At 39.8% G+C, this 15,058-nt stretch overlaps 2 protein-coding genes across 3 annotated transcripts in view; one reads left to right on the top strand and one right to left on the bottom strand.

Moving 5' to 3' along the window:
* RGS4 (regulator of G protein signaling 4) overlaps positions 1 to 15,058 on the top strand; it is a 124,770-nt gene that overhangs the window by 35,065 nt on the left and 74,647 nt on the right. The window lies entirely within an intron of this gene.
* RGS1 (regulator of G protein signaling 1) lies at positions 852 to 4,346 on the bottom strand. Its single transcript, XM_069023217.1, has 5 exons — positions 4,198 to 4,346; positions 3,728 to 3,811; positions 3,045 to 3,106; positions 2,319 to 2,482; positions 852 to 1,634 (listed from the first exon to the last, which is right to left on the bottom strand). The coding sequence occupies exons 1-5, from the start codon at positions 4,299 to 4,301 to the stop codon at positions 1,449 to 1,451; spliced, it is 600 nt and encodes a 199-aa protein (XP_068879318.1). The 5' UTR covers positions 4,302 to 4,346; the 3' UTR covers positions 852 to 1,448.

The raw sequence follows: 15,058 nt of genomic DNA, 5'->3' as shown, positions 1-15,058 counted from the left end.
CCCGTGTGATGTCAGCATCTCATGATGGGAACTCATTAAAACCAAGGCATCCTCTGATTTATTTTCCCTGTAAGCTCTAATGTCACAAGGTCTCAAACACTTGAGTTTTGGGAGTGCTCTTGTTCATGGTTACATATTTCAAACATAATCACAACTTTTTTCCCTTTTACTTTAGTTCTCATCTCTACTGTGGTATAATAGGCTACTCATTACATGTTAGAGTAAATTGAATGCAGTGAAATGAAATGACCCTTGATGCTAGTGTTGGTATTGCTTGTCACATTCTGGATCCTGCCAGGATTAGTGGAGTAATGCCAGTGTCTCAAACAATGGGACAATGAGGAGTCTCTCTGGTTGCTGCCTCTCTACATAAGCAAACATGGGTGATCCATGTGCTCAACTCTTCTTCAGTGGCCAAGGGGATTGAACTGTGGGGCCATTGGCTCAATATTTTCTATATTTGAGATTTGACTTGGATGCTGGTAGCTGGGGCATCATGAAAATACAAAGGAAATTTAGACTGGTTCCTCTTTATTTATCTACTTATTTTCTTTTTTGGGGGTTGTGAGTATGGGTCTAGGTAAGTCAGTATCACCTGTTCCAGGTAACTCAGATTATGGTTGTGTAAAATGGGCAAAAAGAGAGAGAAGTGGTGGAGATAAAATTAACATTTGAATATGGAGATGAGAGGTAGTAGCATAGTGAGACTGAAGGGAATTTTGTGTTTCAGTATTTCAGTAATTACAATGGAAAAATCACTTCAAATTCAATGTAAATAAGATATAAAACTTTATTATTAACTATATTTTAATGAAGATTTACTTATTATTTTTCAATAAATTAAACAGGAAATGTGCTACATACCTGCCTGATGAATACAAATGTAATAAAATACAGCTTATATAATTCTTACATAATTTAAATCATATCAATTTTAAGACATGTCAATTTAGGATATATTTACATAGCACAACAGCATTGTGGAGCTCACACTCATGCTTATTAACACTTCATAGATTTTTGAAAGAGGTGTCAGTCTTGGCATTTTCTTCTTATGCCCAAAACTGTCAGTCATCCTAGCTTTTCTTCTGAACTTGAGAATCTTTTCCCAATGCTCAGCTTGCAAGTCTTGCACTTCCTAACAATCAGCAGTTCTTTGGGATCTAAGACACAGTTCAGTGTCCATGGTGCAGTTCAAACATCAGTTTCCATATCCTGCTTTGGCTCCATGGTGTGTGGGAGGAGGGGATTTTCTCCCTGTGCTGCTCTCACCCCTGTGACAGCCTCACCAGCTTTTATCCTGCGTTCTCTTGGCTGTGGAGCTGCTTGCATTTCCCTCATACTCCTCCTCCCAAGACAGGGATATTCCTTGGCAAGATCCAACCACTGTGGAGGATCTCTTCACAGGGTATTTGAGTCTTACTTGGCTTTTCACTGCCTCAAACACTTTATTTTGAAGTGTTGGTTTGCAGCTGGTTCAAAAGGTTCAGGTAGGATTTGGATTTTAAAAATCTGGGATACGAATCCCTTTCCATAAGGATGTATACTGTTTTCTGGGCTTCATCAAAACTTGAGTGAGTTGGGTCTTGAGCCTTTTTGGCTGTTGCTTCCCTCATCTGATAGTCAATATTGATCTGGAAAAGAAAAAAATAAATGCCATTGAAAACTTAACTTAAAAATAGAAAAAACTCTTTCTATATCTGTCACTTTGTCAACACATGAACTTGCATCCTTAGAACTCTCTGATAATTCAATGTCAGAACTGCAAAATGGGGGAAATTAAATACCTGTATCCCAGCTGGGCACAAAAATTGCTGTTCACTATAGAAACGTAATTTGTTCTGGAGTCAGAATTAATTACAGCTCAACAATGGACTACTTAGAGGAGCAACCTCCAGTTACTAAGAGAAATCTTGTGTTGAATGTCTCCAGTTTAAATATGATCAATATACAGAACTTTACATTTTCCAGAAGGTCCACATCTTTTGAAAGACAAGAAATGTTCTGTGGCACTTCCACTTGCAAACACAAAGAATCTCCAAGCAGCATCAGTAATTCAAACTGGGCTGACTCAGCAAGGAGCATCATGTGCTAAGCTGCTGAGGCCTTTGCTGAGCTCTGCTGGTGCCTCTCCCAGTATTGGCCTGCATCCTGTGACTGTGAGATCTGATCATGTCTCACTGCAGACAGCAATGATGCAAGAAGGGTCCTGAAAGCGTGTCTGTGTCTTCCTTTTATGCAACTGAGTGAGTGTGGGAGCATCTCAGTGAAGCCACACTTCCCCCTTCTGCCATGGCACAGATTGACTTTGTACATACCTGCTTAATGGCATCTGACTGAACAAACTCCTCATAAATCCTCTCTGCTTTGCCATGTAAGTGATCAGACTTGGTTTTCTTGTAATCCTCACAAGCCAACCAGAACTCGATGTTTTCCTCACTGAACTCTGACTTCAGGAACTCCCGAAACACACCTTGACCACCTAAAGCCAACACAAATACATCATCTTTACTGTATGATATTTGTGACCAGGGAGGAGAAAATAAGTAGCATCAGTTGTATTGAAATCTGATATAAAATCTTGGCAAAATATGCTGTTCTTCCCTTCTTCAACATACTACAGATGTTCTAATATTAAGGCTCATGGGAGTATCCCTAATTATGTCCAGTGTTTTTAGATCTAGACCCTGGGTACCAAATTATAACAATGCATTCTAGCCCTTCCTAAATGGATTGTCTTAGGGTATAAGTGGAGAGAAAATTCAAGATTAAACTGATGTATTATCCAAGGATCAAAGACTGATCAAAATGAACTATTTGGGGGTTAGTTGTTATGTTGAAAATGGGAAAAAAAACCCCAAAAGCCAACTTGGAAGCCAAGCTGTAGCAGTGTCCATGTTACAGTAGAGCTGTAAAAAACAGAGGTGCAGCAGCCCATTGTCTGGCAGTGTTTATACAATGCTACAGCTTTGCCTATTTGGCGAGATTAGACAAAATTTTGTCCTCAGAGTAAGAACAAAGTCATACTGAAGTAACAGACTTACTTTGGCTGGCCAAGAGCTTTTCCAAAGACTGTGACCACTGAATAACTTCCTCTGCAGAAAGCCTAAGGTGACAAGAAAAAGAAAAGACTTTAGGCAAGAAACTATGGGGTTTGTTTGGTATGACTGAAGGAGACAAATTTTGTAATTTATTATTCTATTCCAGGAGTATGTGCCAGGTATTTTACTAAATTTATGACTTTGTCATAATCTGAGATCCTGGAGACAGCCCACTTTGAGAAAAATAGTCAGAGATGAATTATGATGCTCTGTTGAATTCTGTTCCCAGGAAAATAATCTTTAACTATGATAAAACTATTTTGTACCTCTACCTCTGTTTCCATATTTTTGCAATAAGAATGTTAATACTCCTATTCTTCAGTTAAGTGAGAAGCATCTTTTTCTTGTAAAATGTTAGAGAACAGGTACAATGTCCCTCTGATAAAAATGGATTTAACCAAAGTGTCTTCTCCCTCACTGATGCAAACATATCAAATCACTAATTAAAAATCCTTAACTCCATGAATAGTTTCTAAGTACCAGTGTTCACCTTTCTCGCATTTTTGGAAATTCTAGATCTTTTTACAGTATTTTTTGTTCTAGAAGTAGTTTAAAAATGAAGTAATTTACTATATAGTAATCTAGCTATAATTATATTTTAGAACTGGGTGTATTTCAGTACTTACATAACATTTCTTGAGTTGGAAGCCTTGATCCCAGATTCAATATGTGGCACCATGCACTTCAAATAACTTTTGAGATCTGCACCACTGAAACAATGAACAAACATTTTTTTTTAATCCATTACATTGCAGCTGCATTTAAATTCTATTTAAATTTTCCTCAAACTTTCAAACAGGGACAGACAGCTCCATCCTAGCACTGAAGTCTGGGAAGTTACATATCCAAGTAGTTTTTTTTTAAAGACTGAGGTCCCCACTGTATCCAAATTCTACTTCTGACTACTTAAAACAATCAATTAATTAATTGGAACACCTCAGCTCAAGCCTATTTGAATGATGTTGCAGTCCTGGGCTTTGAGCAGGTTTTGTTCATTTAGCCTGAAACACAGTGCTAATTCTTAATCTCCAAGATTAGTGGAGTGTCATTTTCACTTCTAATACATTAAATTTTATACGAAGTTGTATATACTTACAAAGCCTTTTGCTTCTTTTTATGGACTTTGCCTTCTGCAAGCTTGCAATCTTCTTTTCCATTTAATTCAGTCATGTTGTTGTGGGAGAAAAAGAATCCTGGCATTTTACTTGAGTTTAACGTGAGGCGCGCTTCGCCACGATAATCCTCCAAGCCCCAACTGACGGCTCCCTGCCTCTGCTGCCCCCTTTTATTGACGCAGGCAGCCCTGCTAGCTGGTGTGAACAGAGCTGTTTATCATCTGTCTTCATCACAACCTCTGGAAGTTCCCCTTTCAGTGCACAGTGACGTGAGTCTTCTTTGAGAAAGAAAACAGACAGCAGCGTCTTGTGGTTGAAGTTAAACCAGATGAGGCCGAATTAGTTTGGGGTTGTTATGTGTGACTGTGTATGTCTGGTACCAAAAAACCAAAAATCCCCTCTAGAACTTTGAATTCTTGTCCCCTTTCTCATTGGTACTTGCCAGTCAGAAGTATTTTTTGGTTTGCTGAACAGAGCTGCAAATAGTGCAATTTTTTCTTGACAAAATTCACTTGTTGCATGCCTGTGTCCTGCATTTTTATGCTTTTCAATTGGTTAGGTGGGCTCAGCAGAATACAAGGAAAAGGTACTTTAAGATACCCCAGTACTAAAGTTCCATATGCAACAAGCTATTTGCAAGTCCCCTGTTGCTCTTCAAACTAGATCATTACATTAGACAGATTTGTTTAGACACGTGCTGTGAAAATATTTAGAAGTGGTTTTCTCAGGAAGGGGTTTTGAAGCATCAAGAACTTATTTAATTTGGTTTGATTTTTCCAAGTCAGGTTATTTGGAAGCACAGGGACATATTTCAGGAATACCTCCCTAATTTTAACTGGCTTGGCATGTATAAATGTTGATTAGGTTAGAGCTGTTGTTGTAAACACAATGTGAATATTGCAACCCGTTTGAGGGAGATGGAGTTGTTTGTACAGACTTGAGTTCCACTTCAAAGAGGAAACCATGGATATAAAACAAGATGAAGTATTAAGTGTAACTCTGTTTATCTGTCCAGGATGGTGATCTAGATGTTGAAACACTTAATCTGGCCCCTGAGCAGCCCAATTTCTGCTTGTTTGCTTGGGTTAGGTTTTTTGGGTTTTTTTTCTGTGATGTTTCATAGATTTTCTTTTTTTTCCCCTAAATAACGTGTGCAACTTTGATTACTTATAAATAGCTCGTGAATGATGTGTACAGGGTGATGGTGGTATGGGGTGGTGATGGCATATGATGGTGATATCTGCTGACACATCCCCAGCTTCCTAGGCAAATGTGATGCAAAGGACGGGAGCCCGAGAGCCGCCTGCAGACAGATGAGCAAGGACAGACCTCAGTCAGGGTCGGGGTGGTGGTAACCACAGCAGGCTGCCGGTGCCCTGGGTGCCAGCAGCGACACAAATGTGTCTGCATGGGCTGTGCTGCCAGAAATATTTATCTCCACACTACAGGTGAACACTGACCTTTGCAGGGAGGGGGGGGGCAGAGGTATTTACTAACTGCTCTCCCCTGAACGAGACGAGAAAGGAAGGAAGAGATGTTATCAGTGCTGGATTTGTTTTCGTGTCTAACGTGCTAGATTTTGACATTCTGTCCCCCTCAGCGTCTCACTGTGTTCCCTCAGTTAGGAGCTGTCCTCGGTGGGAGGTTCCTTTGCTGGGAAGGTCAGAGAGATGGTGCACCCAAACCCTTCTCAGAGGAGGGCACCAAAAGCGCAAAAAACAACAGGGGAAAATAATTTCCTATCTCATCTCCCAGAACTCTGTAGCCTTACGCTAAAAGTGGGGCAATGTCTTGAACTTGTATCAGCTGGTAATTATAATACACCAGTGCAGTTCTGTGAGTGTGAAGGACAGTGTTGGCCCCTTGAAGAATAGAAGTTTGCTTTATTGTACCTATTATCAATGCAGGGCTGTTGACAGTTCATTTACAAGATGAGGAATGTCTGTTCCCCATTTAAAATGAAATTACTCTCTTTACCTTTTTGATTTGTTAAACATACCAATGCATATAATAGGTGTTGAGTCATTCCTTCCTCTAGAAAGGAATTCTCATGCTGAGTGGACTTTGTGCTTCACCTTCTTGCAATAAATATTCTCTTGAGTAAAGAAAAAATAGCATTCTTGTCATTGACATCAGGGTAATGCTGCTGTCCTACAGCATTTGAATTGCTTTCCAGGTCACACAGTGTTTTAATTGCTTTCCAGGTGCTTTATTTGGTGGAGGAGATCAGTGGTGTTAGTATGGGATAACTTGTAGGTAACTTGTGTTGCTTGTGGAAATACCATATCACTGCACTCTAGGGGAGGTGGTAACCTTTGCTTTTGGGATCCTGGTGCTACTGAACTTGAATAAAAAGTGAAGCAGGAACAGGTGGAATACTATACTGTGAATGAGGAAAAAGTTGTGGTTACCAAGCAGACCACCTGGAATCAGCTGATGTTCTTATGTTCTGCTGTTCTCATATCCTGATTTAATAGTGCTCTTAACACACTGGGGAGTCCTCTCCAGTGTTCCACATCACCAAACCCCAATCTCTGCATTACAACTGGCGCTCTTTATCCCTAGGCTAAAAAGAAATCAATGCTGCCTCTCTGGTTCACACTAAGCCAGGTTTATTTGTCAACTGGTGTAAAGATCCATGTAAGACTGGAAAACGTAGGGAGAAGACTGAGAGTTCTGAGTGTCTGATTTGGAGAAGGGATGAACAGTGGATACCTAGGAAGAAGTTTGGCATGTAAACTTCTAGCTTAGGGTCATAAGAGGATATTGGTGCTTTACATTGTCTTTACACTTCCTATCTTCCTGTAAGCACTACTCAAACTCTGCAAAACCAAAGCCTACTGCATTCAGTAGCAGACACATCAACGTGGGACTACCATTATCAACCACTTTTTTCCTCTGCTATGGAAAAATACTTTCTTCCTCTGAGTAACTCTGATCTTCAGGGCATCCTTTTTTTTCTCAATGGAGTATTTCACTGACTCTGATTCACTCTTTCTATGCAAGCCTACTCATCTTTAAGGTTTTATTTGTTGAGCCCAGTGCAAGTTTCCCAATCTCAAGAATGGGAAAAACTGTGTACGAGACTTAGGTATGTGTGCAACTGAAGTGAGAGGGAAAAGAGGAACTGTAAGATTCATACAGCTGACAAGAATTTTTTTTATTGCTTGAGCAACATTCTGCTTCTGCAGACCACAGAAAACCAGGGAGACACCTGCATGGAATTTCCTAAGTTAAAAATTCATTGATAACGATGACTTTGGTTATTGTAAGGGATTCTGCTTTGTGAAAGAGTTGGACTAGGTCTCACAGATGGACTAGATGTTGGTTCCCTACAGTTTTCATTATTCTGTTGTCCTGAATATTCTGACTTGGTATTTCTAGTGTCAAAAGTGATACTTATTTTCAACTTTAAAAAATATGATGCTTCAAACTCATATGCATCTATCCATATTCAGGGTCACTATCCTGTTTGCTGTTGACAGAAATGTCTGGTGGGATTTTACATGATACCATGAAGAATAGCTATGTCCTGACCCAGCAGAACGCTTTTCACATAACTTCCTCCCTCCTAATTTTCTGGATTTCTTTCAGTTTCATCATGGGATGGTTGGTAACAGACCTGTCTTTTTCATCTCCCACAACCTTAATCAACCTATATATTTTTCTCTGTTTCATGCATGATGGCCCATTGCTGCTTGAAATTCTTTCTTGCTTAATAACTATTCTTTTTGTATTATTACAGGAAATTACAAAAATATGTATTTTAAGCCTTTAAGTTTTAGGGCTTATTAGAGTAATCCCATTATTTGATACAAAACCCTCTTTGTCTTAAGGTTGGCATTGTCTTAGTTGATTCTGTCCAGTAAAAGAACAGAGGAGAACTTTTTGCAGGAACAGCAGCACAGCTGGCTGTCACCAGCTGGTTTCTACTCTTTTCCAGATCTCTTGTAGGTTTGTGATGAGTAATTCATCCAATTTTATGTGCACAGGAGAAGCTTGCAAACATATGCTAATATTCAACCTGTTTCCATGCACTGTTTTCTACTCTTTCTGGTGACCACTTGGTAGAGTGCAAGAGAAAAAATGTGAGAAAATTTCCATTACAACACTGGACAAGCTTGGTCAAAGCAGAGAGGACAAAAAGTTCCGTGAACTACAAGTCCCATTTGCTGGTCAAAATTAGTTCAAGCTTCTCCTTCTGACTTCTGCTTTTTTTGTTTGTTTTTGGTCACTCTCATCTGGCCTTACCCTCGTTCATTCTCCACTTCAGCCCTGTTTCATTTCTCAGTGTTTCATTTTGGCTTTGGCAAGTTGTTGTCTTCCACACATGGCCGAATTTCAGCTTTGCTGCACTCTTGCTGTTGAGCATAAATGCCTCTGGAGTTTATCTGGCCACACCTGTGCTGAGCTCGAGAGCCCAAACAGGCAGTGCTGCCCCACTGCAGAACATCCCCTTGCCCATCATGCAGCTGAGCATTAGCTTAGCTATGAAAACAAGTGATTTCTTTGAAATGCTGCTGTCTTTTAGGTGACCTAAAGAAATCAACTACTGATAATCCATCTCTCTAGCACTTAAGGGAAATAGAAACTAGTTTCTGTGGGAGAGGAAATAGTGTACATTAAAAAAAAAGGGCGGTGGGTGCTTTTGAGCTGCAGTGATATTATTTTGAAATGTTAAAATTTTCTTTCATATTATGTAGTCAGTCCATAACAGAGTAATGGTAGCCCTTACAAATTATTTTTAGAACTAATTTCTGCTACAAGCAAAGGTTTTCTGGGAAGAAATTGTGGAGCCACCATGATGAAAATCTTGCAACTGGTTTTAGTGGTCTCATTTTTGGTGTTGGACTGATTTGATTGAGAATTGGGTCTTTTTGAGGGTTAATAGTTTTGTTTCAAAGTTAAGATGTTCCCCTAGCTATTGTTCCTGATTAATTCGACGACTTCTAATTTTGCAACCAGTAAGACGCAGCTAGGGCTGAATGGCATCAGACTTCTCAGAATACAAGAGGATTTCTATATTTGAAAATAATTGGAGCCTAATGCCAACCTCCCTCAAGGAATGTCACAAGCTGAACTTTGAGGAGTGATCCACCACTTGAGAAAGTCTTATGACATTTGCTCTGAGACACCTGACTCTGGAGGACAAGTGACCAGAGCTTTCCTGAAATCTCTTCTACCTGTTTCAGTTCCTCACTATAAAATGACATCACAGAAACATTCCTGCAAAATTCCAGTTTGAGCCAAAATTTCACTGTCTGTCTCTGAAGTATCTGCAGAATGCTTTTAGGGGATTTTTTTTTAGGGTTTCCCCTAGCTTCTGCAGGAACCTTGTGGAGTTTTGGGGGTTTTCCTGTACCGTGGCAGTGAAGGAGAAACCTGGTAGGAACCCTTGAAGTCACTGTGGAGAGCACTCAAGTGATGTTTTCACTGTTTTTTTGAATCGTATGGGGATTAAAATACAGTTCAGTCCCTGCATCCATTCTGGCAGGTCTGGCTCTGGTCTTTCCTTTGTCTGTCAATCTCTAAATGTCTTCATGGGTGCTGTGCTCTCAGCTTTTGTGACTTTAGTTGTGTCCCTAACCTCTGTAACTGCTTAATGTGGCTGTTGCAAGTGACCATTAGCTACTGGAAGCCTTCGATTTGAAACTTTGCTGAATAAAAATTGTTCTTACAGTTATTATTTTCTTTATGGCATCTTTTCAAACTTTCGTGACTTGACTTTACAGGAAAAAGATCAATATTTTACAATAAATGTTGGCATTAAGGGTTGTGTTTATATGAGAATCAGTGCAAAGAATTAGATGTGTATTTCCTCACCATACTGAGCACATTTCACTGACATGCATATCCAGTAATTCCCTCTTTCTTGTGACCATTTCTTCATTAGAGTGTAATAAGCTTATACAGTTTATCAGAAACATGATCCTTTTCTTTCTGGGGCTTTCCATCTGCAATAAATTAACAGTTGAATTTCTGTGAAATCAGGAGACTGTTGGTTCTCAGTCAGATTGGCTGACACCTAGATGAAGAAAAAAAAAGAGGAGAAAAAACTGCAGTACAGTGACTTCTGGGTGGCGATGGTGATGCTTCCTGTATCTGCTGTTCATAGAGCAGGAAGCGTTCATCGCTCACCCTCGGGAAATGCACACATTTCTCATTACCTCCTCACATTTTCGTGAGTCCCACACTGCACTGAAGCAGCCCCTTGTTTCTCATGTGCTATTAAGCTAGAATGGAGTGAGAGCAGGACCTGAGGCGCTGGGGTGTGAAGCAGAGTTTGCTGAGTTTCCACTGTCGGCATGGAAATGAGATATGTGAGCACAATACAAGCTTAGCTTTCAAAGCCTGAAGGCTTCAGTTTCATCTGAATCTTAATGGAGAAAAATCAGATGCATTTTCTCTCTTGGAGATGGTAAAAATTCTGCATCCTTCAGAACTGTATTAACAAATGGTTTGATTGAACACAGCAAGCTAAAACTTGCGGTATCCATTTTAAAAATGTTTTTAAGAGCTTTTAAACAGGAGAAATATTACTGAAGCTTTTAGTGGAGTTATGCTGATAAAGACTTCTCTGAAGAACTGCACTTTTAAATGTCTGTTTTACACTTGGTGTTATGAATTTCCTGGCTGAATTTTCACTTCAGTGCCAGCCCAGATATGGCTCTCTTTGACCAAAAAAACCCTCGCAGACTGGAAAAAACTGTGAGCAATATGGTTTAAGCTCATAGCTGATCCTGCTTTTTAGAGCAGGGGTTGGACTACAAACCTCCTCAGTTTTTTTCCAAAATTGATTTATCGTGAGATTCTATGTATAACTGATGAATAATGTCTGGAACATAGAAATCTAATTCAGTTAGAAGATAACTACTTTAGGAAAGAATGGTAACAGTAGAAATTAATACAGGTTTCCAGCTTGGCTCTTTTGAATGAGAACTACACACTGGAAGTGCATCATTCAAATCACCCTTTCTTCCACCTCCCTCTGAAAATACTTGCCTGGTTTATACATGAAGTAGCAGAAAGTTACTTCAAGAAATGGAAAAGTTGAAGATAGCTATGAGGTCTCAATTTAAATCTATAAAATTTTAAAGCTACGTGTTTTCTGTGATGATCTCTAAGAACCAGCTCTTCTTGCGATGAACCAGGAAAGGAAGATAGTTTAGTTTTATTTCCTGTCATTTACTTTGAATCTCACCTGCTGTCTAATTTCAGTTCTCAGGAATTAGAATGTTTGCAACAGAAAGACTTGAATTTCCTTACATTTATCATACTTGCAGTTTTCTGTTATGCCACAGAGACAGACCCCATCCATCCTATTGGTCACCTCCCTCCCTTCCTTATGACCCGTACCTGACACACCCTAAACACTGGGACATCTGGAAACGTTCAAGCCCAGGCTGGACAGGGCTCTGAGACACATGACCTGGTTGAGGTTGTCCCTGCTGATGGCAGGGAGCTGGACTAGGTGGCCTTTATGGGCCCCTTCCAGCCCAACCCATTTTAGGATTCCATGCAATGCCTGCACTAGGCTGGCTGCTACTGGTGAACTGCTGGCACCTCTGTGCTTTTGGGGAAATTCCAGCAGTTGTTTTATCGTTCCTGGGAAGAATGGGGGCAAAGGCTTTATTAAAATGCAATCTCCTGTAGTTCTTTGAAAACTGGACTCCTCCTGGAGCACACACCATTTAGTTAAAGACAGTTATTTGTAAGAAACTAGTGGGTTCATGTTTGACAAGACAAAGGTTTCCTGAATGTATTCACCCACATCACTGATGCCTGTGCTTGGCACCTGTGTTCGAGCATGCATGAGTGCTTAACAAAGCCTTTGGTGTATGGATTTGATTAAGAACAGCATGATCCTTCACACACCTTCTCCTGGCAGGGTTAGGAACAGAGTTTATGTACATGTCCATAAAAATAAATGAATATACAAGGCCTCTTTGGGTCCCTGCATCTCTGCCTCCTCTCTAAAGTATGTGGGAAATGACTCTGCTCTAATTTACATCTAAATTACAGGACATGGGCCCTTGTAATTCAGAACCACTGCTTACTTCCTCATTAATTATCTATCTGGAAGCCCACAGACCTTGGCTGACAAGAGTACTGAATATAACCTTTGTGCAAAAGAGGAGTTGTCATATCCTCAGAATGGATTTTCCTAATACGTGTTGTTATGAAAAACTGAACTCCCATGTCCCACTGGTTCCCCACCTGTGGTGAAAACTCACTGCTTCAGCCTTGTTTCTGTAACCTCCACAGGCAATTAAAACTGCCATTCCTGCAGCATGGGCTGCCAGGTTTGGAATTCCCCATTGGCTGTGTGCTGTACATGTCAGGAAACCAGGTGAGCTTTGATACATGCGACCACTTCCCTTTAATTTTGAAATGAATTTGAAGATGAACACACAAAAAAAATTCAGTGTGCAAAGCAAGATAACCAAATCTGGAGGGAAGGTTTCGTATGAGCAGCAGGAAATGGAACCCACCGAGTTTCATGACAACAGTAGTTCTGCTCTGAGCTGCTGAGCTTTCTTGTGCTGCCCTGAGTTACTCTGAAAGAGTCATCAAACACTGATGTACTTCTAACCTCAGCCTCAGCCGTGGGGCCTGGAAACCACAGGCTAACAATCCTTTGTGAGAGCTGTTCTGCTGGCTGGCACTGCCAGGCAAGTGCTGAAAGGAAGCAAATAAAGAATTTTAAAAATAATTTTTCTTTTTTAAGAGTGTAGATATTTGAAAAACCATTGTGAGGGTATTGATATGTGTGTATAGAACTTCACATTATCTCCAACATTCCTTTAAATGTAGCATTAGAATGGCTCTTCTCTTTCCACAGGTGATGCATAACACCAGATTGTTTGCAGCAGATCTGATGAATACCTGTTAGGAAATATGTGTAGATATTTACATGTGTTTTATTAATGGTGTTCCTTGAAAGCCACTTTGTAACATCCAAGTCACAAAGATTCCTCTCAAACACAGTTTATTCTTGGTTTTTGTTTAAACAATGTCATATTTAACACTCAAGCAATGTATCAGAACTCACTGTGTTCAGTGACAGAAGGACAAAACCTGTTGGTGCTAGAAGATAAAATATAATTACTGTTGTTTTCTATAGAAGCATGGGTGTAATTTTCTTAGATTTGTTTAGAATTTGATTGCACCCTTCAGTTTTACCATGAACTCACATAATGTAGGAATAGCCACAGCAAGTGAAGGAAAGGGAAGGTGACTTAGGTTTTCTGCTATTATATTCTCATTTTCACACATGTGTTAATGCTTCTGAAGTGCTAATGCTCACTGTATTTGGTTGGGGTTTTTTTAAACTGAAGAATAACAACCCCAGCTGTTTATTCTTAATGAAAAATCAGTTTGAGTAATGATGAAGTTTGAGTTAAAATCAGTGGAGCTGGACTGATTGCTGCAAAATTTTCCCCTTAATTGTGATGGTAAGAGACACTTCCCTCGGCTTGGAAGCTCTTTTAGTTGTCGTTTCCTTCCTCTCACTGCTGTTATTCAAACAGAGGAAACTCAAATTTACAGTGCATTTTTTTTCTCTGTTAAAATTTGTGTGGGAAAGACGTGTCCTAGACTTTTTTGATACACAGGTTGGGATCTATAACCAAAATAAGTAAAGACAATGGTTCAGCAAATAAGAAAGCTCACTCTGAACTGAATAATAAATAAGACTTTACTTGCCCCAGGACACAGATAAATACTGGAAGATTAATCAAAAAGTTTCTCCTATCAATACAAAATGGGCTTTACCTGCTCTATGTTTGTTGTCTTCTAGTGAATTGGCATGCCCTGCTGCTTATTTTTCATGTAAGAATCAGTCATGAATTATTAGACTATTTCTAATGGGAAAAATTTTCCCGTGGTAATGCTTTGGTTACATTTTGCTTAGATTCTAGTATGTGGCAGCTTCCCCCTCACATACAGAAATATTGCTGCTTGGAAAATGACAAAATAAGGATGTTTTATGACTACTGGGTAGGGGTGAAATATATAAAATGACATTCTGCATGACAGGGCCACTCTAACTTTGGCCCTCCAGGATGGTATAAGCAGAATACACTGAACAGAGAGCTACAATGAACCTTGATGAGCTTTTGAAACATCATTTCTGTGTTCTCATGCTTCATGCAAATAACCCTGTAAAGTCAGGTCATAATAAAAGAGAAACCTGGTAACACCAACTTGCGTCATTTGATGATCAGAATACTCTTTGCATGTTGTTCTCTTTTTTATAACTTGCTTTGTCTGCTGCTGTAGCAAGATTTGTATTTTACAAGCCAACCTCTTTTTGACTGCTCTTACGTTTATTGAATAACCAGCACCACTTTCACTTGTCAGCTGGTTTAGTCTCCCTGCGGGTTGCTATGGAACATTCCAAATATTAGGGAACTGCACAGTTGCAGAGCCCGAGGCTCCATGTGGTTTCCAGTCACAGAGCAAAACAACTGGAAAAATATGATCCCTGAACCCAAGAGACTAAAGCAGGCCCCAGGACACTACAACACGTGGAATACATATTTTATGAAGTTTATGGTTCACAATGCAATGAGGATTCTGTTTACCTGATCTGCCAGTTGACTGGCTCAGGTCAAGACCAAACATGTTTTCAGACTCTTCTGCTATTTCTGCAAGTGCAATTTCTGTGAATTTTGCTTTCTTGCTTTCAGTGGCTCATACTCACACCTGTTTCCTTTTTGCCTAACTTGTGTTATGCCTTGGACACATAAAGAAGTAGGGATTTCTTGCCTGATTTCTCAGTACTCTATATGCAGCTTGCATTTTCAAGACACAAAGTGCTGCCTGATGTCAAAACAAAGA

The sequence above is a fragment of the Aphelocoma coerulescens genome, chromosome 8 (assembly GCF_041296385.1).
Source record: "Aphelocoma coerulescens isolate FSJ_1873_10779 chromosome 8, UR_Acoe_1.0, whole genome shotgun sequence".
Lineage (NCBI taxonomy): Eukaryota > Metazoa > Chordata > Aves > Passeriformes > Corvidae > Aphelocoma > Aphelocoma coerulescens.
The sequence above is the reverse complement of the archived record's forward strand: the minus strand, read 5'-3'. Positions and strand labels throughout refer to the sequence as shown.